Consider the following 23,982-nt stretch of genomic DNA (forward strand, 5'->3'; position numbering starts at 1 on the left):
TGGGGTCATTTTGGGCTGATTTGGGCCCATTTTGGTTCATTTAGGCCCATTTTGGGGCAATTTGGGCCCATTTTGGGCTGATTTGGTTCATTTTGGGTTCATTTGGGCCCATTTTGGGTTCCCATACCTGGAACATTTGGGGGGAAACCAGAAATAGTGAGGAAACGCCTCTTTATTTACAAAATATGGGGGGTACAAGGCAGGAATGGGGATGAATGGGGGCAATGGGGGTGAATGGAGCCATAGAGGACAATGGGGGTGAATGGGGCCATGGGGTCAATAGGGATGAATGGGGCCATGGGGTCAATGGGGATGAATGGGGCCATGGGGTCAATAGGGATGAATGGGGCCATGGGGGTCAATAGGGGTGAATGGGGCCATAGAGGACAATGGGGGTGAATGGGGCCATGGGGGTCAATGGGGATGAATGGGGCCATGGGGTCAATGGGGATGAATGGGGCCATGGGGTCAATGGGGATGAATGGGGCCATAGAAGGTAATGGGGGTGAATAGAGCCATAGAGGACAATGGGGATGAATGGGGCCTTGGGGTCAATGGGGGTGAATGGGGCCATGGGGTCAATAGGGATGAATGGGTCCATGGGGTCAGTGGGGGTGAATGGGGCCATGGGGTCAATGGGGATGAATGGGTCCATGGGGTCAGTGGGGGTGAATGGGGCCATGGGGTCAATGGGGATGAATGGGGCCATGGGGTCAATAGGGATGAATGGGGCCATGGGGTCAATGGGGGTGAATGGGGCCATAGAAGGTAATGGGGGTGAATGGAACCATAGAGGACAATAGGGATGAATGGGGCCATGGGGTCAATGGGGATGAATGGGGCCATGGGGTCAATAGGGATGAATGGGGCCATGGGGTCAATGGGGGTGAATGGGGCCATAGAGGACAATGGGGATGAATGGGGCCATGGGGTCAGTGGGGGTGAATGGGGCCATGGGGTCAATGGGGATGAATGGGGCCATGGGGTCAATGGGGATGAATGGGGCCATGGGGTCAATAGGGATGAATGGGGCCATAGAGGACAATGGGGATGAATGGGGCCATGGGGGTCAATAGGGATGAATGGGGCCATGGGGGTCAATAGGGATGAATGGGGCCATGGGGTCAATAGGGATGAATGGGGCCATGGGGTCAATGGGGATGAATGGGGCCATGGGGGCAATAGGAATGAATGGGGCCATAGAGGACAATGGGGGTGAATGGGGCCATAGGGGTGAATGGGGCCATAGAGGACAATGGGGATGAATGGGGCCATGGGGGTCAATGGGGGTGAATGGGTCCATGGGGTCAATGGGGGCAGCAGGGCTGTGTGGGTCCATCAGAACTTGAACTCCTTGTATTTCTTGCCCCCCCCTCGTGCGTCCTGCGGCTGCGCCTTGCGCTTCTTCTGCTGCGGGGAGCAAAGGGGCAAAGGACGGCGGTGAGGGGGGGGAGAGGGGCTGCTATGGGGCTGCTATGGGGCAGCTATGGGGCTGCTATGGGGCAGCTATGGGGCCGCTATGGGGCAGCTATGGGGCTGCTATGGGGCAGCTATGGGGCTGCTATGGGGCCGCTATGGGGCAGCTATGGGGCAGCTATGGGGCAGCTATGGGGCTGCTATGGGGCAGCTATGGGGCTGCTATGGGGCTGCTATGGGGCAGCTATGGGGCTGCTATGGGGCTGCTATGGGGCTGCTATGGGCCCGCTATGGGGCCGCTATGGGGCAGCTATGGGGCCGCTATGGGGCAGCTATGGGGCAGCTATGGGGCTGCTATGGGGCTGCTATGGGGTCCCTATGGGGCCGCTATGGGGCAGCTATGGGGTCCCTATGGGGCTGCTATGGGGCTGCTATGGGGCCGCTATGGGGTCCCTATGGGGCCACTATGGGGCTGCTATGGGGTCCCTATGGGGCCACTATGGGGTCCCTATGGGGCCGCTATGGGGCTGCTATGGGGCTGCTATGGGGCAGCTATGGGGCTGCTATGGGGCAGCTATGGGGCTGCTATGGGGCCGCTATGGGGCAGCTATGGGGTCCCTATGGGGCCGCTATGGGGCCGCTATGGGGCCACTATGGAGCCGCTATGGGGCTGCTATGGGGCAGCTATGGGGCCGCTATGGGGCAGCTATGGGGCCGCTATGGGGTCCCTATGGGGCCGCTATGGGGCCGCTATGGGGCAGCTATGGGGCAGCTATGGGGCCGCTATGGGGCTGCTATGGGGCAGCTATGGGGCTGCTATGGGGCCGCTATGGGGCAGCTATGGGGCAGCTATGGGGTTGCTATGGGGTCCCTATGGGGCCGCTATGGGGTTGCTATGGGGCAGCTATGGGGCTGCTATGGGGTCCCTATGGGGCACAGACCTTCTGCTTGGCTGCGTGCTCGGCCACCATGTCGCTGAAATCCTCCTTCTCCACCTGCGCCTGCTGCTCCCGCACGCGCTCCTCGTATTTCTGGGTCATGGCCGTAGGATCCAGCTCCAGCTCCTCCGGTGCCAGCGCCACCTCCACGCCCTGAGCCTCCGCCGACGGCCCCTTGCGGCCCATCACCTGCAGGGGGGAAATGATAACACATCAATGCAGCACTGCCCCATAACTGCCCCATAACCACCCATAACTGCCCCATAACCACCTGCAGGGGGGGGGAATAGTATCACATCAATGTATCACTGCCCCATCACTGCCCCACAACTGCCCCATAACCACCCATAACCACCCATCACTGCCCCATAACCACCCATCACCTGCAGGGGGAGCAATGGTATCACATCAATGTATCACTGCCCCATAACTGCCCCACAACTGCCCCATCACTGCCCCATAACCACCCATCACCTGCAGGGGGGAGCAATGATAACACATCAATGTATCACTGCCCCATAAGTGCCCCATCACTGCCCCACAACTGCCCCATAACCACCCATAACCACCCATCACCTGCAGGGGGGCAACAATATCACATCAATGTATCACTGCCCCATAACTGCCCCATCACTGCCCCATAACCACCCATCACTGCCCCACAACTGCCCCATAACCACCCATCACTGCCCCATAACCACCCATAACCACCCATCACCTGCAGGGGGGAGCAATGGTATCACATCAATGCAGCACTGCCCCATAACTGCCCCATAACTGCCCCATCACTACCCCATAACTGCCCCATAACCACCCATCACCTGCAGGGGGGCAACAATATCACGTCAATGCAGCACTGTGAGCACCCCATAACTGCCCCATAACTGCCCCATAACCACCCATCACCTGCAGGGGGGCAACAATATCACGTCAATGCAGCACTGTGAGCACCCCATAACTGCCCCATAACCACCCATCACCTGCAGGGGACACTCTTACAGACCCGAGGGCCCCCACCCCATAACCCCCCGCCCCATAACCCCCCCCATAGCCCTGTGTTCTCACGGCCGCCATGTCGTAGATGTGTGTGGATCCCATCATGGCGCCGCCCACTGTGGCCGTTCGCTTCTCGGGGACCACAGTGAAGAGCTGGGGGGTCTCGCTCCTAAAGGGGGGACGTGAAGGGGGCGGGTTGGGGCGCTGTGTTCTCTGCTTGGTGCCCCATAGCGCCCCATAGCGCCCCATAGCGCCCAGCTGCTCCATAGCACAACAGCAATAGTGCCCATAAACCCCCCCCAACTCCCTACCCCACAACCCCCCAAAGCCCCCCCAACATCCCACAGCCCCTGACCCACCCCAAACCCCCCAAAGCCCCCAAACCCCCCACACCCCCCAAACCCCCCACAGCCCCCAAACCCCCACAGCCCCCAAACCCCCCCACAGCCCCCAAACCCCCCCACAGCCCCCAAACCCCCCCACAGCCCCCAAACCCCCACAGCCCCCAAACCCCCCCCACAGCCCCCAAACCCCCCACAGCCCCCAAACACCCCCCACACCCCCCAAACCCCCCACACCCCCCAAACCCCCCACAGCCCCCAAACCCCCCCACAGCCCCCAAACCCCCCACAGCCCCCAAACCCCCCACAGCCCCCATAACCCCCCACAGCCCCCCATACCACCCACAGCCCCCAAACCCCCCCACAGCCCCCATAACCCCCCACAGCCCCCCATACCCCCCCACAGCCCCCATACCCCCCCACAGCCCCCAAACCCCCCCACAGCCCCCAAACCCCCCCACAGCCCCCAAACCCCCCACAGCCCCCAAACCCCCCACAGCCCCCACAGCCCCCAAACCCCCCACAGCCCCCATACCCCCCCACAGCCCCCAAACCCCCCCACAGCCCCCATAACCCCCCACAGCCCCCCATACCCCCCCACAGCCCCCATACCCCCCCACAGCCCCCATACCCCCCCACAGCCCCCAAACCCCCCCACAGCCCCCAAACCCCCCCACAGCCCCCAAACCCCCCACAGCCCCCAAACCCCCCACACCCCCCACAGCCCCCAAACCCCCCACAGCCCCCATACCCCCCCACAGCCCCCAAACCCCCCCACAGCCCCCAAACCCCCCACAGCCCCCAAACCCCCACAGCCCCCAAACCCCCCCACAGCCCCCAAACCCCCCACACACCCCATACCCCCCCACAGCCCCCAAACCCCCCACAGCCCCCAAACCCCCACAGCCCCCATACCCCCCCACAGCCCCCCATACCCCCCACAGCCCCCAAACCCCCCACACCCCCCACAGCCCCCAAACCCCCACAGCCCCCCATACCCCCCCACAGCCCCAAACCCCCCACAGCCCCCAAACCCCCCCACAGCCCCCCATACCCCCCCACAGCCCCCAAACCCCCACAGCCCCCATAACCCCCCATAGCCCCCAAACCCCCCACAGCCCCCATACCCCCCACAGCCCCCAAACCCCCCACAGCCCCCAAACCCCCCACAGCCCCCCATACCCCCCCACAGCCCCCATACCCCCCACAGCCCCCAAACCCCCCACAGCCCCCAAACCCCCCACAGCCCCCCATACCCCCCCACAGCCCCCATACCCCCCCACAGCCCCCCATACCCCCCACAGCCCCCAAACCCCCCCACAGCCCCCATACCCCCCCACAGCCCCCAAAGCCCCCACAGCCCCCAAACCCCCCACAGCCCCCCATACCCCCCCACAGCCCCCATACCCCCCCACAGCCCCCAAACCCCCCCACAGCCCCCAAACCCCCCACAGCCCCCCATACCCCCCCACAGCCCCCATACCCCCCCACAGCCCCCAAAGCCCCCACAGCCCCCAAACCCCCCACAGCCCCCCATACCCCCCCACAGCCCCCATACCCCCCCACAGCCCCCAAACCCCCCCACAGCCCCCAAACCCCCCACAGCCCCCAAACCCCCCACAGCCCCCAAACCCCCACAGCCCCCAAACCCCCCCACAGCCCCCAAACCCCCCACAGCCCCCAAACCCCCCACAGCCCCCAAACCCCCCCACAGCCCCCATACCCCCCCACAGCCCCCCATACCCCCCCACAGCCCCCAAACCCCCCACAGCCCCCAAACCCCCCACAGCCCCCATACCCCCCCACAGCCCCCAAACCCCCCCACAGCCCCCAAACCCCCCACAGCCCCCCATACCCCCCCACAGCCCCCATACCCCCCCACAGCCCCCAAACCCCCCCACAGCCCCCAAACCCCCCACAGCCCCCCATACCCCCCCACAGCCCCCATACCCCCCCACAGCCCCCAAAGCCCCCACAGCCCCCAAACCCCCCACAGCCCCCCATACCCCCCCACAGCCCCCATACCCCCCCACAGCCCCCAAACCCCCCCACAGCCCCCAAACCCCCCCACAGCCCCCAAACCCCCCACAGCCCCCAAACCCCCCACAGCCCCCACAGCCCCCAAACCCCCCCCACAGCCCCCAAACCCCCCACACCCCCCAAACCCCCCACACCCCCCAAACCCCCCCACAGCCCCCAAACCCCCCCACAGCCCCCAAACCCCCCACAGCCCCCAAACCCCCCACAGCCCCCATAACCCCCCACAGCCCCCCATACCACCCACAGCCCCCAAACCCCCCCACAGCCCCCATAACCCCCCACAGCCCCCCATACCCCCCCACAGCCCCCATACCCCCCCACAGCCCCCAAACCCCCCCACAGCCCCCAAACCCCCCCACAGCCCCCAAACCCCCCACAGCCCCCAAACCCCCCACAGCCCCCACAGCCCCCAAACCCCCCACAGCCCCCCATACCCCCCCACAGCCCCCAAACCCCCCCACAGCCCCCATAACCCCCACAGCCCCCCATACCCCCCCACAGCCCCCATACCCCCCCACAGCCCCCATACCCCCCCACAGCCCCCAAACCCCCCCACAGCCCCCAAACCCCCCCACAGCCCCCAAACCCCCCACAGCCCCCAAACCCCCCACACCCCCCACAGCCCCCAAACCCCCCACAGCCCCCATACCCCCCCACAGCCCCCAAACCCCCCCACAGCCCCCAAACCCCCCACAGCCCCCAAACCCCCACAGCCCCCAAACCCCCCCACAGCCCCCAAACCCCCCACACACCCCATACCCCCCCACAGCCCCCAAACCCCCCACAGCCCCCAAACCCCCACAGCCCCCATACCCCCCCACAGCCCCCCATACCCCCCACAGCCCCCAAACCCCCCACACCCCCCACAGCCCCCAAACCCCCACAGCCCCCCATACCCCCCCACAGCCCCAAACCCCCCACAGCCCCCAAACCCCCCCACAGCCCCCCATACCCCCCCACAGCCCCCAAACCCCCACAGCCCCCATAACCCCCCATAGCCCCCAAACCCCCCACAGCCCCCATACCCCCCACAGCCCCCAAACCCCCCACAGCCCCCAAACCCCCCACAGCCCCCCATACCCCCCCACAGCCCCCATACCCCCCACAGCCCCCAAACCCCCCACAGCCCCCAAACCCCCCACAGCCCCCCATACCCCCCCACAGCCCCCATACCCCCCCACAGCCCCCCATACCCCCCACAGCCCCCAAACCCCCCCACAGCCCCCATACCCCCCCACAGCCCCCAAAGCCCCCACAGCCCCCAAACCCCCCACAGCCCCCCATACCCCCCCACAGCCCCCATACCCCCCCACAGCCCCCAAACCCCCCCACAGCCCCCAAACCCCCCACAGCCCCCCATACCCCCCCACAGCCCCCATACCCCCCCACAGCCCCCAAAGCCCCCACAGCCCCCAAACCCCCCACAGCCCCCCATACCCCCCCACAGCCCCCATACCCCCCCACAGCCCCCAAACCCCCCCACAGCCCCCAAACCCCCCACAGCCCCCAAACCCCCCACAGCCCCCAAACCCCCACAGCCCCCAAACCCCCCCACAGCCCCCAAACCCCCCACAGCCCCCAAACCCCCCACAGCCCCCAAACCCCCCCACAGCCCCCATACCCCCCCACAGCCCCCCATACCCCCCCACAGCCCCCAAACCCCCCACAGCCCCCAAACCCCCCACAGCCCCCCATACCCCCCCACAGCCCCCAAACCCCCCCACAGCCCCCAAACCCCCCACAGCCCCCCATACCCCCCCACAGCCCCCATACCCCCCCACAGCCCCCAAACCCCCCCACAGCCCCCAAACCCCCCACAGCCCCCCATACCCCCCCACAGCCCCCATACCCCCCCACAGCCCCCAAAGCCCCCACAGCCCCCAAACCCCCCACAGCCCCCCATACCCCCCCACAGCCCCCATACCCCCCCACAGCCCCCAAACCCCCCCACAGCCCCCAAACCCCCCCACAGCCCCCAAACCCCCCACAGCCCCCAAACCCCCCACAGCCCCCACAGCCCCCAAACCCCCCACAGCCCCCCATACCCCCCCACAGCCCCCAAACCCCCCCACAGCCCCCATAACCCCCCACAGCCCCCCATACCCCCCCACAGCCCCCATACCCCCCCACAGCCCCCATACCCCCCCACAGCCCCCAAACCCCCCCACAGCCCCCAAACCCCCCCACAGCCCCCAAACCCCCCACAGCCCCCAAACCCCCCACACCCCCCACAGCCCCCAAACCCCCCACAGCCCCCATACCCCCCCACAGCCCCCAAACCCCCCCACAGCCCCCAAACCCCCCACAGCCCCCAAACCCCCACAGCCCCCAAACCCCCCCACAGCCCCCAAACCCCCCACACACCCCATACCCCCCCACAGCCCCCAAACCCCCCACAGCCCCCAAACCCCCACAGCCCCCAAACCCCCCCACAGCCCCCAAACCCCCCCACAGCCCCCCATACCCCCCACAGCCCCCCATACCCCCCCACAGCCCCCAAACCCCCCCACAGCCCCCATACCCCCCCACAGCCCCCCATACCCCCCCACAGCCCCCAAACCCCCCCACAGCCCCCATACCCCCCCACAGCCCCCAAACCCCCCCACAGCCCCCCAAACCCCCCCAAACCCCCCACACCCCCCCACACCCCCCATACCCATCCATGGCTTCCTCGATCTTCTTCTTACGCAGCTCTATCAGTTCGGGGGTCTCCATCCCCGCTGGCACAGAGGAGAAACCGCCGGGGGTGATGAGACCACTGGGATGGAGGCAATTAAAAGAGGAGGTGTTAATTAGGGGGTGGCAGCGCATACAGGGCAGTTATGGGGTAGCAGCATCGTATGGGGCAGTTATGGGGTAGCAGCATCGTATGGGGCAGTTATGGGGTAGCAGCATCCTATGGGGTAGCAGCATCATATGGGGCAGTTATGGGGCAGCAGCATCCTATGGGGCAGTTATGGGGTAGCAGCATCCTATGGGGCAGTTATGGGGCAGCAGCATCCTATGGGGCAGTTATGGGGTAGCAGCATCATATGGGGCAGTTATGGGGCAGCAGCATCATATGGGGCAGTTATGGGGTAGCAGCATCGTATGGGGCAGTTATGGGGCAGCAGCATCCTATGGGGCAGACATGGCTCAGCTATGGGGCAGAGCAGCACCTGTCGGCCGGGGTCACGAAGCCGCTCTCGTCTGGTTTCTCCTCATCACTCTCCTCCTCTTCCTCCTCCTCTGACGACTCCTCGTCCGACGGCTCCAGTTCCCCCCATGGGGTGCGATCAATTTCCTCCTCCTCCTCCTTTGCCTGTGGGGCACAAATATGGGGGGAGAAAAGGGGGGCGGGACCCCAAAGGAGGAGTTGGGGGGGGGTTCTATGGGGGTTCTATGGGGCTGAGACCCCCATGAGGGTTATGAGGGGTGGGGGATGTGGGGAGGAGCTCACCTGGAACTCGGCGGCGTTGGTCCCAAAGACGTCCCCATAGAGCGGCTTCCCGGTCTCATCCACGGGGGGCTTCCCCCACCCCCCTGCGTGGTACCCGAACGAGCAGCCCTGGGGGAGGGGCACAATGTGGGGCCTGCCCCATAGCGCCCCATAACACCCCACAGCCCCCCACCCCATAACACCCCACAGCCCCCCCATCCCATAACACCCCACAGCCCCCCACGACCCCCCCATCCCATAACACCCCACAGCCCCCCACGACCCCCCCCACCCCATAACACCCCACAGCCCCCCACGACCCCCCCCAGCCCATAACACCCCACAGCCCCCCACGACCCCCCCCATCCCATAACACCCCACAGCCCCCCACAACCCCCCCCACCCCATAACACCCCACAGCCCCCCACGACCCCCCACCCTATAACACCCCACAGCCCCCCACGATCCCCCCCACCCCATAACACCCCACAGCCCCCCACGATCCCCCCCACCCCGTAACACCCCACAGCCCCCCACGATCCCTCCCATCCCATAACACCCCACAGCCCCCCACGATCCCCCCCACCCCATAACACCCCACAGCCCCCCCATCCCATAACACCCCACAGCCCCCCACGACCCCCCCATCCCATAACACCCCACAGCCCCCCACGCCCCCCCCCACCCCATAACACCCCACAGCCCCCCACGCCCCCCCCCACCCCATAACACCCCACAGCCCCCCACGACCCCCCCATCCCATAACACCCCACAGCCCCCCATGACCCCCCCCCCCCATAACACCCCACAGCCCCACATGACCCCCCCCACCCCATAACACCCCACGACCCCCCCCACCCCATAACACCCCACAGCCCCCCACGACCCCCCCCATCCCATAACACCCCACAGCCCCCCACAACCCCCCCCACCCCATAACACCCCACAGCCCCCCACAACCCCCCCCACCCCATAACACCCCACGACCCCCCCCATCCCATAACACCCCACAGCCCCCCACGACCCCCCCCACCCCATAACACCCCACAGCCCCCCACGACCCCCCCATCCCATAACACCCCACAGCCCCCCACGACCCCCCCCACCCCATAACACCCCACAGCCCCCCACGACCCCCCCATCCCATAACACCCCACAGCCCCCCCATCCCATAACACCCCACAGCCCCCCACGACCCCCCCCCCCATCCCATAACACCCCACAGCCCCCCACGACCCCCCCCACCCCATAACACCCCACAGCCCCCCACGACCCCCCCCACCCCATAACACCCCACGACCCCCCCCATCCCATAACACCCCACAGCCCCCCCATCCCATAACACCCCACGACCCCCCCCACCCCATAACACCCCACAGCCCCCCACGACCCCCCCACCCCATAACACCCCACAGCCCCCCCACCCCATAACACCCCACTGTACCTCTGGGATGGGGGAGTTGAGCCCCGGGATCTTCAGGTTGGGGTATGAGGGGGGGGGTCCGTAGCGCTGCATCGCAATCAGCCACGGGGGGGGCACTTTGTGGGCGCTCTGTGGGGGCACAAGGAGGGATCAGGGGGGGGCTCAGCCCCTATTTGGGGTTACCCCCCCCCCCCATTGTGCCCCATTGAGCCCCATTGTGCCCCATTGAGCCCCATCTCACCGGCCCCACAGGCATCCCCAGCGCGATGCGCAGCTCGTCAGACAGGTCTCCAGGCTTCTTCTCCTTCAGGCGGGTCTCAAACTCCTTGCCCTGGGGGGGGCAACAGTGGGGGGTGTGGGGGGGTGTATGGGGGGATATAAGGGGGGATGTATGGGGGGATGTATGGGGGATGTATGGGGGGATGTATGGGGGGATGTATGGGGGGGTGTATGGGGGATGTATGGGGGGATATGGGGATGTATGGGGGGATGTATGGGGGGATATGGGGATGTATGGGGGGATGTATGGGGGGGTGTATGGGGGATGTATGGGGGGATGTATGGGGGATGTATGGGGGGGTGTATGGGGGGATGTATGGGGGGGTGTATGGGGGGATGTATGGGGGGATGTATGGGGGGATGTATGGGGGATGTATGGGGGGATGTATGGGGGGATGTATGGGGGGATGTATGGGGGATGTATGGGGGATGTATGGGGGGATGTATGGGGGATGTATGGGGGGATGTATGGGGGGATGTATGGGGGATGTATGGGGGGATGTATGGGGGGATGTATGGGGGGATGTATGGGGGATGTATGGGGGATGTATGGGGGGATGTATGGGGGATGTATGGGGGGGATGTATGGGGGATGTATGGGGGATGTATGGGGGGATGTATGGGGGATGTATGGGGGGATATGGGGAGAGATATGGGGGGATGTATGGGGGGGTGTATGGGGGATGTATGGGGGGATATGGGGATGTATGGGGGGATGTATGGGGGGATATGGGGATGTATGGGGGGATGTATGGGGGGGTGTATGGGGGATGTGTGGGGGGATATGGGGATGTATGGGGGGATGTATGGGGGGATATGGGGATGTATGGGGGGGTGTATGGGGGGAGATATAGAGGGATGTATGGGGGGATGTATGGGGGGATGTATGGGGGATGTATGGGGGGGTGTATGGGGGGATATGGGGATGTATGGGGGGATGTATGGGGGATGTATGGGGGGGTGTATGGGGGGATGTATGGGGGGGTGTATGGGGGATATATGGGGGGATGTATGGGGGGATGTATGGGGGGGTGTATGGGGGATGTATGGGGGGATGTATGGGGGGGTGTATGGGGGGGTGTATGGGGGGATGTATGGGGGGATGTATGGGGGGATGTATGGGGGGATGTATGGGGGGATGTATGGGGGATGTATGGGGGGTGTATGGGGGGGTGTATGGGGGGATGTATGGGGGGATGTATGGGGGGATGTATGGGGGATGTATGGGGGATGTATGGGGGATGTATGGGGGGATGTATGGGGGATGTATGGGGGGATGTATGGGGGGTGTATGGGGGGATGTATGGGGGATGTATGGGGGATGTATGGGGGGATGTATGGGGGATGTATGGGGGGGTGTATGGGGGGGTGTATGGGGGATGTATGGGGGGATGTATGGGGGGATGTATGGGGGGATGTGTGGGGGGATGTGTGGGGGGATGTATGGGGGGATGTGTGGGGGGATGTATGGGGGGATGTATGGGGGATGTATGGGGGGATGTATGGGGGGATGTATGGGGGATGTATGGGGGGATGTATGGGGGGATGTGTGGGGGGATGTGTGGGGGGATGTATGGGGGGATGTATGGGGGATGTATGGGGGGATGTATGGGGGATGTGTGGGGGGATGTATGGGGGGGTGTATGGGGGGATGTATGGGGGGATGTATGGGGGATGTATGGGGGATGTATGGGGGATGTATGGGGGGATGTGTGGGGGGATGTGTGGGGGGATGTATGGGGGATGTATGGGGGATATATGGGGGGAGATATGAGGGGATATGCAGAGAGATATAGGGATGGGGGATGCAGGGAGAAGGGGATATGGGGTGGGGAGATAGGAAGAGTGGTGGTGGGGAATGGGGTGCTCTATGGGGTGCCCTATATGGGGTGCCCTATATGGGGTGCCCTATTGGGTGCCCTATATGGGGTGTCCTATGGGGTTCCCTATGGGGTGCCCTATATGGAGTGCTCTATGGGGTGCCCTATATAGGGTGCCCTATGGGGTGCCCTATGGGGTGTCCTATATGGGGTGCCCTATGGGGCGCTCTATGGGGTGCCCTATGGGGTTCCCTATGGGGTGTCCTATATGGGGTTCCCTATGGGGTGCCCTATATGGGGTGCTCTATATGGGGTGCCCTATATGGGGTGCTCTATGGGGTGTCCTATATGGGGTGCCCTATGGGGTTCCCTATGGGGTGTCCTATGGGGTGCTCTATGGGGTTCCCTATGGGGTGCCCTATATGGGGTGCTCTATATGGGGTGCCCTATATGGGGTGCTCTATGGGGTGTCCTATATGGGGTGCCCTATGGGGTTCCCTATGGGGTGTCCTATGGGGTGCTCTATGGGGTTCCCTATGGGGTGCCCTATATGGGGTGCTCTATATGGGGTGCCCTATATGGGGTGCTCTATGAGGTGCCCTATATGGGGTGTCCTATATGGGGTGCCCTATGGGGTGCCCTATATGGGGTGTCCTATATGGGTTGCCCTATATGGGGTGCTCTATGGGGTGTCCTATATGGGGTGCCCTATATGGGGTGCCCTATATGAGGTGCCCTATATGGGGTGCCCTATGGGGTTCCCTATGGGGTGCTCTATATGGGGTGCTCTATATGGGGTGTCCTATATGCGGTGCCCTATATGGGGTGCCCTATATGGGGTGCTCTATGGGGTGCTCTATGGGGCGCTCTATAAGGTGCTCTATGGGGTTCCCTATGGGGTGCTCTATATGGGGTGCCCTATGGGGTGTCCTATATGGGGTTCCCTATGGGGTGTCCTATGGGGTGCCCTATATGGGGTGCCCTATATGGGGTGCTCTATGGGGTTCCCTATGGGGTGCCCTATATGGGGTTCCCTATGGGGTGCCCTATATGGGGTGCCCTATGGGGTGCCCTATATGGGGTGCCCTATATGGGGTGTCCTATATGGGGTTCCCTATGGGGTGTCCTATATGGGGTTCCCTATGGGGTGCCCTATATGGGGTGCTCTATATGGGGTGCCCTATATGGGGTGCTCTATGGGGTGTCCTATATGGGGTGCCCTATGGGGTTCCCTATGGGGTTCCCTATGGGGTGTCCTATGGGGTGCTCTATGGGGTTCCCTATGGGGTGCCCTATATGGGGTGCCCTATATGGGGTGCTCTACGGGGTGCCCTATATGGGGTGTCCTATATGGGGTGCCCTATGGGGTGCCCTATATGGGGTGCTCTATATGGGGTGCCCTATATGGGGTGCTCTATATGGGGTGCCCTATATGGGGTTCCCTATGGGGTGCCCTATGGGGTGCCCTATATGGGGTGCTCTATATGGGGTGCCCTATATGGGGTGCTCTATATGGGGTGCCCTATATGGGGTTCCCTATGGGGTTCCCTATGGGGTGCCCTATATGGGGTGCTCTATATGGGGTGCCCTATATGGGGTGCTCTATATGGGGTGCCCTATATGGGGTTCCCTATGGGGTGCCCTATGGGGTGCCCTATATGGGGTGCTCTATATGGGGTGCCCTATATGGGGTGCTCTATATGGGGTGCCCTATATGGGGTTCCCTATGGGGTTCCCTATGGGGTGCCCTATATGGGGTGCTCTATATGGGGTGCCCTATATGGGGTGCTCTATATGGGGTGCCCTATATGGGGTTCCCTATGGGGTGCCCTATGGGGTGCCCTATATGGGGTGCTCTATGGGGTGCCCTATATGGGGTGCCCTATATGGGGTGCTCTATGGGGTTCCCTATGGGGTGCCCTATGGGGTGCCCTATATGGGGTGCCCTATGGGGTTCCCTATGGGGTGCCCTATATGGGGTGCCCTATATGGGGTGTCCTATGGGGTGCCCTATATGGGGTGCTCTATGGGGTGCCCTATGGGGTTCCCTATGGGGTTCCCTATGGGGTGCTGTATGGGGTGCTCTATGGGGTGTCCTATATGGGGTGCCCTATATGGGGTGTCCTATGGGGTGCCCTATATGGGGTGCTCTATGGGGTGTCCTATGGGGTGCCCTATATGGGGTGCCCTATATGGGGCGCTCTATGGGGTGTCCTATGGGGTGCCCTATATGGGGTGCTCTATGGGGTTCCCTATGGGGTGTCCTATATGGGGTGCCCTATATGGGGTGCCCTATATGGGGTGCCCTATATGGGATGCCCTATATGGGGTGCTCTATGGGGTTCCCTATGGGGTGCCCTATATGGGGTGCTCTATATGGGGTGCCCTATATGGGGTGCTCTATATGGGGTGTCCTATGGGGTTCCCTATGGGGTGCCCTATATGGGGTGCCCTATATGGGGTGCCCTATATGGGGTGCCCTATGGGGTGTCCTATATGGGGTGTCCCATATGGGGTGTCCTATGGGGTGCCCTATATGGGGTGCTCTATGGGGTGTCCTATATGGGGTGCCCTATGGGGTTCCCTATGGGGTGCCCTATATGGGGTGCCCTATATGGGGCGCTCTATGGGGTGCCCTATGGGGTGTCCTATATGGGGTTCCCTATGGGGTTCCCTATGTGGCGCAGTGGGCCGCACCTCGTAGTACAGGTCGCCGTGGATGGTGAGTTTGGGCTTTGTCTGCCATTTGAAGAAGGCGTCGTGCAGCTTCTGGTAATCAATGTCGATTTTGCCCATTTTCGGCCGCACTTTTTCCCGCATTTTGGATTTCATCGTTTTCTGCTCCTCCTGGGGGGGCAGAAATGGGGGGGGGGGTTATATGGGGGGGTTATTTGGGGGGGGTTATTTGGGGGGGTTATTTGGGGGGGGTTCGGGGGGTGTCCGCACCCCTCCAGCCCAATACAGCTACAGGGCAGCCCCCAGAGCACAAAGAGCCTCCAAAGGACCACATACAGCCGCCATATGGAACTGAAGGAGACCCCGACCCCCCCCAATAAACCCCCATATCCCCCAGCCCCCAATAACCCCCATAACCCCCAGCCCCCAATAGACCCCCATAACTCCCAATAAACCCCCATATCCCCCAGCCCCCAATAGACCCCCATAACCCCCAATAGACCCCCATAACCCCCCAGCCCCCAATAGACCCCCATAACCCCCAATAACCCCCATAGCCCCCCAGCCCCCAATAGACCCCCATAACCCCCAACAGACCCCCATAACCCCCAATAGACCCCCATAACCCCCAGCCCCCAATAGACCCCCATAACCCCCAATAGACCCCCATAACCCCCAATAGACCCCCATAACCCCCAATAACCCCCATAGCCCCCAGCCCCCAATAGACCCCCATAACCCCCATAACCCCCAATAGACCCCCATAACCCCCAATAACCCCCGTAGCCCCCCAGCCCCCAATAGACCCCCATAACCCCCATAACCCCCCATAACCCCCATATCCCCCAGCCCCCCCCACCTTCTCCTGCAGCGCCTCCCTCATCTCCTGGATCCCGGTTCTCTTGATGAACTCGGGCAGCTCGAACGGCGGCTTCTCGATGCCGCGCTTCCCCTGCAGGTATTTCCTCTTGAAGCACCAATGACGCGGCACCGGCACCGAGTTGCGCGTGGCCTTTAAGTGAACCAGCAGCTTCGGGTCCTGCGCCGTCACGTCGTGCATCTCCACCACGTCCGGGCGGGCCACCAGCTGCAGGGGGGGACAGGGGGGCAATGAGAGTAATGGGGGCAATGGGAGCAATGAGAGTAATGGGGGCAATGGGAGATGGGGCAGGATGTGGGGCAGGGGACAGGGGGGCAATGGGAGCAATGAGAGTAATGGGAGATGGGGCAGGATGTGGGGCTGGGGGCAATGGGGGCAATGGGAGCAATGGGAGATGGGATGGGGGGATGTGGGGCTGGGGGCACTGGGGGCAATGGGAGCAATGGAAGCAATGGGAGATGGGATGGGGCAGGATGTGGGGCTGGGGGCACTGGGGGCAATGGGAGCAATGAGAGTAATGGGAGATGGGGCAGGATGTGGGGCTGGGGGCAATGGGGGCAATGGGAGCAATGGGAGATGAGGGGATGTGGGGCAGGGGGCGCTGGGATATGGGGCAGGGGGCGCTGGGGGCAATGGGAGCAATGGGAGCAATGGGAGATGGGGGGATGTGGGGCTGGGGGCACTGGGGGCAATGGGAGCAATGGGAGATGGGGCAGGATGTGGGGCAGGGGGCGCTGGGGGCAATGGCAGCAATGGGGGATGGGATGGGGGGATGTGGGGCTGGGGGCACTGGGGGCAATGGGAGATGGGAGGATGTGGGGCTGGGGGTGCTAGGATATGGGGCAGGGGGCACTGGGGGCAATGGCAGCAATGGGAGCAATGGGAGATGGGGGGATGTGGGGCAGGGGGCACTGGGGGCAATGGGAGCAATGGGAGATGGGGGGATGTGGGGCTGGGGGCAATGGGAGCAATGAGAGTAATGGGAGATGGGGGGATGTGGGGCAGGGGGCGCTGGGATATGGGGCAGGGGGTGCTGGGGGCAATGGGAGCAATGGGAGATGGGGGGATGTGGGGCTGGGGGCACTGGGGGCAATGGGAGCAATGGGAGCAATGGGAGATGGGGGGATGTGGGGCTGGGGGCAATGGGAGCAATGGGAGATGGGGGGATGTGGGGCAGGGGGCGCTGGGGGCAATGGGAGCAATGGGAGATGGGGCAGGATGTGGGGCTGGGGGCACTAGGATATGGGGCAGGGGGCACTGGGGGCAATGGGAGCAATGGGAGATGGGATGGGGGGATGTGGGCCAGGGGGCGCTGGGGGCAATGGGAGCAATGGGAGATGGGGGGATGCGGGGCAGGGGGTGCTGGGATATGGGGCAGGGGGCGCTGGGGGCAATGGGAGCAATGGGAGATGGAGGGATGTGGGGCTGGGGGCACTGGGGGCAATGGGAGCAATGGGAGATGGGATGGGGGGATGTGGGGCAGGGGGTGCTGGGGGCAATGGGGGCAATGGGAGCAATGGGGGCAATGGGAGCAATGGGGGCAATGGGAGATGGGGGGATGTGGGGCTGGGGGCACTGGGATATGGGGCAGGGGGTGCTGGGGGCAATGGGAGCAATGGGAGATGGGGGGATGTGGGGCTGGGGGCACTGGGGGCAATGGGAGCAATGAGAGTAATGGGATATAGGGCAGGATGTGGGGCAGGGGGCGCTGGGGGCAATGGGAGATGGGGCAGGATGTGGGGCTGGGGGCACTGGGGGCAATGGGAGCAATGGGAGATGGGATGGGGCAGGATGTGGGGCTGGGGGCACTGGGATGTGGGGCAGGGGGCGCTGGGGGCAATGGGAGCAATGGGAGATGGGGGGATGTGGGGCAGGGGGCACTGGGGGCTCTGTGAGCACCCATAGGTGTCGCTGTTTGCGCCCCCCGACCTGTTTGAGCTCCGCCACCGTGAAGCGGTTCATGCGCCGCAGTTTCTTCTTGGACAATTTGGGAACTTCAGGTTTTTTCTCCTAAAATAAAACCACCATCCCATAATGGGACCCCCAGAAACGCAGCCCCCATTGTGACCCCCCCCACTGCGTCCCCCCCACCCCATATAGTGCCCCCATCCCACTCACCCCCTCTCACTGTTACCCCACATCATCCCCCCGTCACCCCCGTGTCCTCCACCCCATAAGTGCCCCCCGCCCCATAAGTGCCCCCCCCCATTGTCCCCCCGCTGCCCCCACCTGCTCATCGTCGCTGCTGTCCCCGTCGCTGCCCTTTTGTCCATCCTCGAATCCCTTTTTTTTGGGCACTGTGGGGTTTTCGGGTCTCTCTGCTCTGTCGGGCTCCTTCTCTTTGTCCTTCTTCACGTCGTCCGTCAGCTGTGGGGGCCACCAGCAGCACCCATGGGTGCCACCATCCCCCCATGTACCACCACCCCCCACCCATGGGTGCCACCATCCCCCCATGATCCAACACCCCCCACCCATGGGTGCCACCATCCCCCCCTGTTCCACCACCCCCCACCCATGGGTGCCCCCATCCCCCCATGATCCACCACCATCCCCCCATGATCCACCACCACCCATGGGTGCCACCATCCCCCCCTGTTCCACCCCCACCCCCACCCATGGGTGCCTCCATACCCCCCATGTACCACTATCCCCCACCCATGGGTGCCCCCATCCCCCCCTGTCCCACCACCCCCCACCCCCACCCATGGGTGCCACCATGCCCCCCATGTACCACCCCCACCCATGGGTGCCCCCATCCCCCCCTGTCCCACCACCCCCCACCCCCACCCATGGGTGCCCCCATCCCCCCCTGTCCCACCCCCACCCCCCACCCATGGGTGCCCCCATCCCCCCATGATCCACCACCATCCCCCCATGTACCACCCCCACCCATGGGGGCCACCATCCCCCCATGATCCACCCCCACCCCCCCCCATGGGTGCCCCCATCCCCCCCTGTTCCACCCCCACCCATGGGTGCCACCATCCCCCCACGTACCACCCCCCACCCATGGGTGCCCCCATCCCCCCCTGTTCCACCCCCCACCCCCCACCCATGGGTGCCCCCATCCCCCCCTGTCCCACCACCCCCCACCCATGGGTGCCACCATCCCCCCCTGTTCCACCACCCCCCACCCATGGGTGCCCCCATCCCCCCATGATCCAACACCATCCCCCCATGTACCACCACCCCCCACCCATGGGTGCCCCCATCCCCCCCTGTTCCACCACCCCCCACCCATGGGTGCCCCCCACCTTGAAGGCCTCAAAGATCCTCTTGAAGAACACGAAGTTGGGGTCGTAGATCTCGGGCTCCTCAGTGACGTATTCAATCTCCACGTCCGCGTTGCCCCCATCGTTGCCCCCCCCCGGCCCCACGTCTCGTGACGGCCCCAAATCTCGGGTTCCTGCCCCCGAATCTCGTGCTGCCCGCGAGCGCTTCTTCTTCTTCTTGCGGTTACGGCGCTTCCGGGTGCGCTGTGGGGACAGCAGTTGTGGGGCGCTGTTATGGGGCGCTGTTATGGGGTCACTGCTTATGGGATCACCACTTATGGGGCAACGCTATGGGGCGCACTTCTGGGTCTCACCTCCTTCTTGGACAGCCCCAGCTCCTCCTCCACCTCATGCACCGGCATACTGACCAGGGAACGCGACTCCATCTCCAACTCATCCTCCACTGCAGACCCCAAAAAACCCCAAATCCGGCCCAATTTGGGGGAGGTGGGCAATGGGACCCCCCCCCCCAGCAGCACCCATGGGTGCCGCCCACCCACCCGTCAGCCCCGGCACCGTGATCAGCTCCTCCTGCCGGATCTCCTTCAGCTGCAGGATCTTCTCCAGGGCCTGCGGGATCTTCGGCCCCACGGCAGAATCGTCCAGCTGTGGGGTGGGGTGGGGGTCAGGGGGGCACTGCCCCATAGGGACCCCAGGGATCACGGGGCACTGCACTGCCCCATAGGGACCCCAGGGATCACAGGGCACTGCACTGCCCCATAGGGACCCCAGGGATCACAGGGCACTGCACTGCCCCATAGGGACCCCCAGGGATCCAGGGGCACTGCACTGCCCCATAGGGACCCCCAGGGATCACAGGACACTGCACTGCCCCATAGGGACCCCAGGGATCATGGGGCACTGCACTGCCCCATAGGGACCCCCAGGGATCACAGGGCACTGCCCCATAGGGACCCCCAGGGATCACGAGGCACTGCACTGCCCCATAGGGACCCCCAGGGATCAAGGGGCACTGCACTGCCCCATAGGGACCCCCAGGGATCATGGGGCACTGCACTGCCCCATAGGGACCCCAGGGATCACAGGACACTGCACTGCCCCATAGGGACCCCAGGGATCACGGGGCACTGCACTGCCCCATAGGGACCCCCAGGGATCCAGGGGCACTGCACTGCCCCATAGGGACCCCCAGGGATCCAGGGGGGCACTGCACTGCCCCATAGGGACCCCAGGGATCACGGGGTATTGCACTGCCCCATAGGGACCCCCAGGGATCACGGGGCACTGCACTGCCCCATAGGGACCCCAGGGATCACGGGGTATTGCACTGCCCCATAGGGACCCCCAGGGATCATGGGGCACTGCACTGCCCCATAGGGACCCCCAGGGATCCAGGGACACTGCACTGCCCCATAGGGACCCCCAGGGATCACAGGGCACTGCACTGCCCCATAGGGACCCCCAGGGCACTGCACTGCCCCATAGGGACCCCCAGGGATCCAGGGGCACTGCACTGCCCCATAGGGACCCCCAGGGATCACAGGGCACTGCACTGCCCCATAGGGACCCCCAGGGATCACAGGACACTGCACTGCCCCATAGGGACCCCAGGGATCACAGGACACTGCACTGCCCCATAGGGACCCCCAGGGATCACAGGGCACTGCACTGCCCCATAGGGACCCCAGGGATCACAGGGCACTGCACTGCCCCATAGGGACCCCAGGGATCACAGGGCACTGCACTGCCCCATAGGGACCCCCAGGGATCCAGGGACACTGCACTGCCCCATAGGGACCCCCAGGGATCACAGGGCACTGCACTGCCCCATAGGGACCCCAGGGGTCACAGGGCACTGCACTGCCCCATAGGGACCCCCAGGGCACTGCACTGCCCCATAGGGACCCCCAGGGATCCAGGGGCACTGCACTGCCCCATAGGGACCCCAGGGGTCACAGGGCACTGCACTGCCCCATAGGGACCCCCAGGGCACTGCACTGCCCCATAGGGACCCCAGGGATCACGGGGCACTGCACTGCCCCATAGGGACCCCAGGGATCACAGGGCACTGCACTGCCCCATAGGGACCCCAGGGATCACAGGACACTGCACTGCCCCATAGGGACCCCAGGGATCACAGGGCACTGCACTGCCCCATAGGGACCCCCAGGGATCACGGGACACTGCACTGCCCCATAGGGACCCCCAGGGATCACGGGGCACTGCACTGCCCCATAGGGACCCCAGGGATCACGGGGCACTGCACTGCCCCATAGGGACCCCAGGGATCACAGGGCACTGCACTGCCCCATAGGGACCCCCAGGGATCAAGGGACACTGCACTGCCCCATAGGGACCCCCAGGGATCACGGGGCACTGCACTGCCCCATAGGGACCCCAGGGATCACGGGGCACTGCACTGCCCCATAGGGACCCCAGGGATCACAGGGCACTGCACTGCCCCATAGGGACCCCCAGGGATCACAGGGCACTGCACTGCCCCATAGGGACCCCCAGGGATCACAGGGCACTGCACTGCCCCATAGGGACCCCAGGGATCACAGGGCACTGCACTGCCCCATAGGGACCCCAGGGATCACAGGGCACTGCACTGCCCCATAGGGACCCCAGGGATCACGGGGCACTGCACTGCCCCATAGGGACCCCCAGGGATCACAGGGCATTGCACTGCCCCATAGGGACAGGGATCACAGGGCACTGCACTGCCCCATAGGGACCCCCAGGGATCACAGGGCACTGCACTGCCCCATAGGGACAGGGATCACGGGGCACTGCACTGCCCCATAGGGACAGGGATCACGGGGCACTGCACTGCCCCATAGGGACAGGGATCACGGGGCACTGCACTGCCCCATAGGGACAGGGATCACGGGGCACTGCACTGCCCCATAGGGACCCCAGGACACTGCACTGCCCCATAGGGACCCCCAGGGATCCAGGGGCACAGCACTGCCCCATAGGGACCCCAGGGATCACGGGGCACTGCACTGCCCCATAGGGACCCCCAGGGGTCAGGGGGGCACTGCACTGCCCCATAGGGACCCCCAGGGATCACGGGGCATTGCACTGCCCCATAGGGACCCATATTGCCCTCTGATTTTAGGAACCCCCCATTACCTCTCTGCTGTCATCTCCAGGCGGTGGGGGGGGTCCTCGTGGTCGAGAAGTCCCCATTGTTCCCATAGAGGAGCCCATAGAAGCGCTGCCTGCAGGGGGTTGGGGGCAGGACAAACAGGAGGTGCTGCCCCCGGGGGGGGGTTTGGGGGGTGGTTTGTTGGGGGGGGGCAGTGCTCACCTCGGGGGGGCAGAGGGGCCCGAGCACCCATAGGTGCCACCTCAGGGGGGCGGGGGACGGGGGGCGCCATCTTGGCCATCTCCTGCTGCTGCCTCTCCTGCTCCAGCAATACAGCTGCCTGCAGGGGGGGGGGGGGTGTCACTACTGGGCTGACCCCTCACCCAGCCCCCCCAGGGACCCCCCCCCATACACTGCTCACCCGCTTCTGCTGCTCCAGCAGCTCCTGCTCCTTGGCCTTATCCCCAAACTGGTGCTGGCCCTATTGGGGGGGGGGGGCAGAGCAACTCAGGGACCCCCAGGGGGAGGAATAAAGATCTGCCCCAACCCAATGGGGGGGGGGACAGAGCAGGGAGTGGGGGGCAGGCAGCACCAAGGGGGGGTCGGAACCCAGGGGGGGGGGCAGTTAATAGGGCTGGAAAGCAGCACCCAAGGGGGGGGGGCAGTTAATAGGGCTGTACAGCAGCACCCAAGGGGGGGGGGGGGGGGCAGTTAATAGGGCTGTACAGCAGCACCCAAGGGGGGGGGGCAGTTAATAGGGCTGTAAAGCAGCACCCAAGGGGGGGGGGGGGCAGTTAATAGGGCTGTACAGCAGCACCCAAGGGTGGGGGGGGGCAGTTAATAGGGCTGTACAGCAGCACCCAAGGGGGGGGGGGCAGTTAATAGGGCTGTACAGCAGCACCCAAGGGGGGGGTCTGACCTGCTGTGCCCGCTCCTCCTGCAGCATCAGCGCCGCCTGCTGCTGTGCCAGCGTGAGCCGCTCCTCCTCCGACATCGCTGGGGGGGCGGGGGCTGCTGTGCCCCCCCCCATCCCAAACCCCATGGCCATGGCTGGGGGGGGCGGGGGAGGAACCAGCGCCACCGGGGGGGGGGGCTGCAGGAGCAGGACGGGACGGAGGGAGCAAAGTAAGACCCCCCCCATCCCTGTACCCAAATAAATAACCAGCCCCCCCCCCCCCCAAAATCATCAGAGCCCCCCACAGAACGGATCCACCCCTCGATTTCAGGGCTCTGTGGGTCCCCCAGCCCCATAATCCCCCAGCCCCATATCTTGAACCACATCTCACTCTGCCCCCCCGGACCCCCCCACCCCGTTACCTGTGTGGGCAGGGGGGGGGGCGGCACCTTGTCCCCCTCGTCGGGGCGCAGTGTGGGGCGGCTCAGCACGATGCCGGTCTGTGGGGCAACGGGGGGGGGGGCATCAATGGG

General features: G+C 64.7%; 1 protein-coding gene across 12 annotated transcripts in view; it reads right to left on the reverse strand.

Annotated features, from left to right (window-relative positions):
• Positions 1–154: 154 nt before the first annotated feature.
• SF3B2 (splicing factor 3b subunit 2) overlaps positions 155–23,982 on the reverse strand; it is a 32,301-nt gene continuing 8,473 nt past the window's right edge. For 3 of the 12 annotated variants that reach the window (XR_014940503.1, XR_014940504.1, XR_014940497.1), the window contains 21 exons: positions 23,872–23,949; positions 23,474–23,647; positions 22,976–23,035; positions 22,777–22,894; positions 22,599–22,687; positions 20,000–20,105; positions 19,814–19,902; positions 19,482–19,703; positions 18,457–18,594; positions 18,157–18,237; positions 16,207–16,434; positions 15,369–15,518; positions 10,814–10,903; positions 10,594–10,701; positions 9,171–9,278; positions 8,890–9,032; positions 8,388–8,489; positions 3,420–3,519; positions 2,358–2,543; positions 1,235–1,410; positions 671–1,134 (listed from right to left, as the gene is read on the reverse strand). Coding sequence is in view for 3 of the 12 variants with exons in the window: in XM_085531506.1 (XP_085387632.1) it covers positions 1,339–1,410; positions 2,358–2,543; positions 3,420–3,519; positions 8,388–8,489; positions 8,890–9,032; positions 9,171–9,278; positions 10,594–10,701; positions 10,814–10,903; positions 15,369–15,518; positions 16,207–16,434; positions 18,157–18,237; positions 18,457–18,594; positions 19,482–19,703; positions 19,814–19,902; positions 20,000–20,105; positions 22,599–22,687; positions 22,777–22,894; positions 22,976–23,035; positions 23,474–23,647; positions 23,872–23,949 (2,442 nt within the window). In the remaining 9 variants the exon portion in view is untranslated. The other 9 variants (XR_014940501.1, XR_014940502.1, XR_014940499.1 and 6 more) reach the window with 9 other exon arrangements.

This window comes from Coturnix japonica, unplaced genomic scaffold (genome assembly GCF_054131305.1).
Source record: "Coturnix japonica strain WE unplaced genomic scaffold, WE-NBRP24 Scf043, whole genome shotgun sequence".
Classification (NCBI taxonomy): domain Eukaryota; kingdom Metazoa; phylum Chordata; class Aves; order Galliformes; family Phasianidae; genus Coturnix; species Coturnix japonica.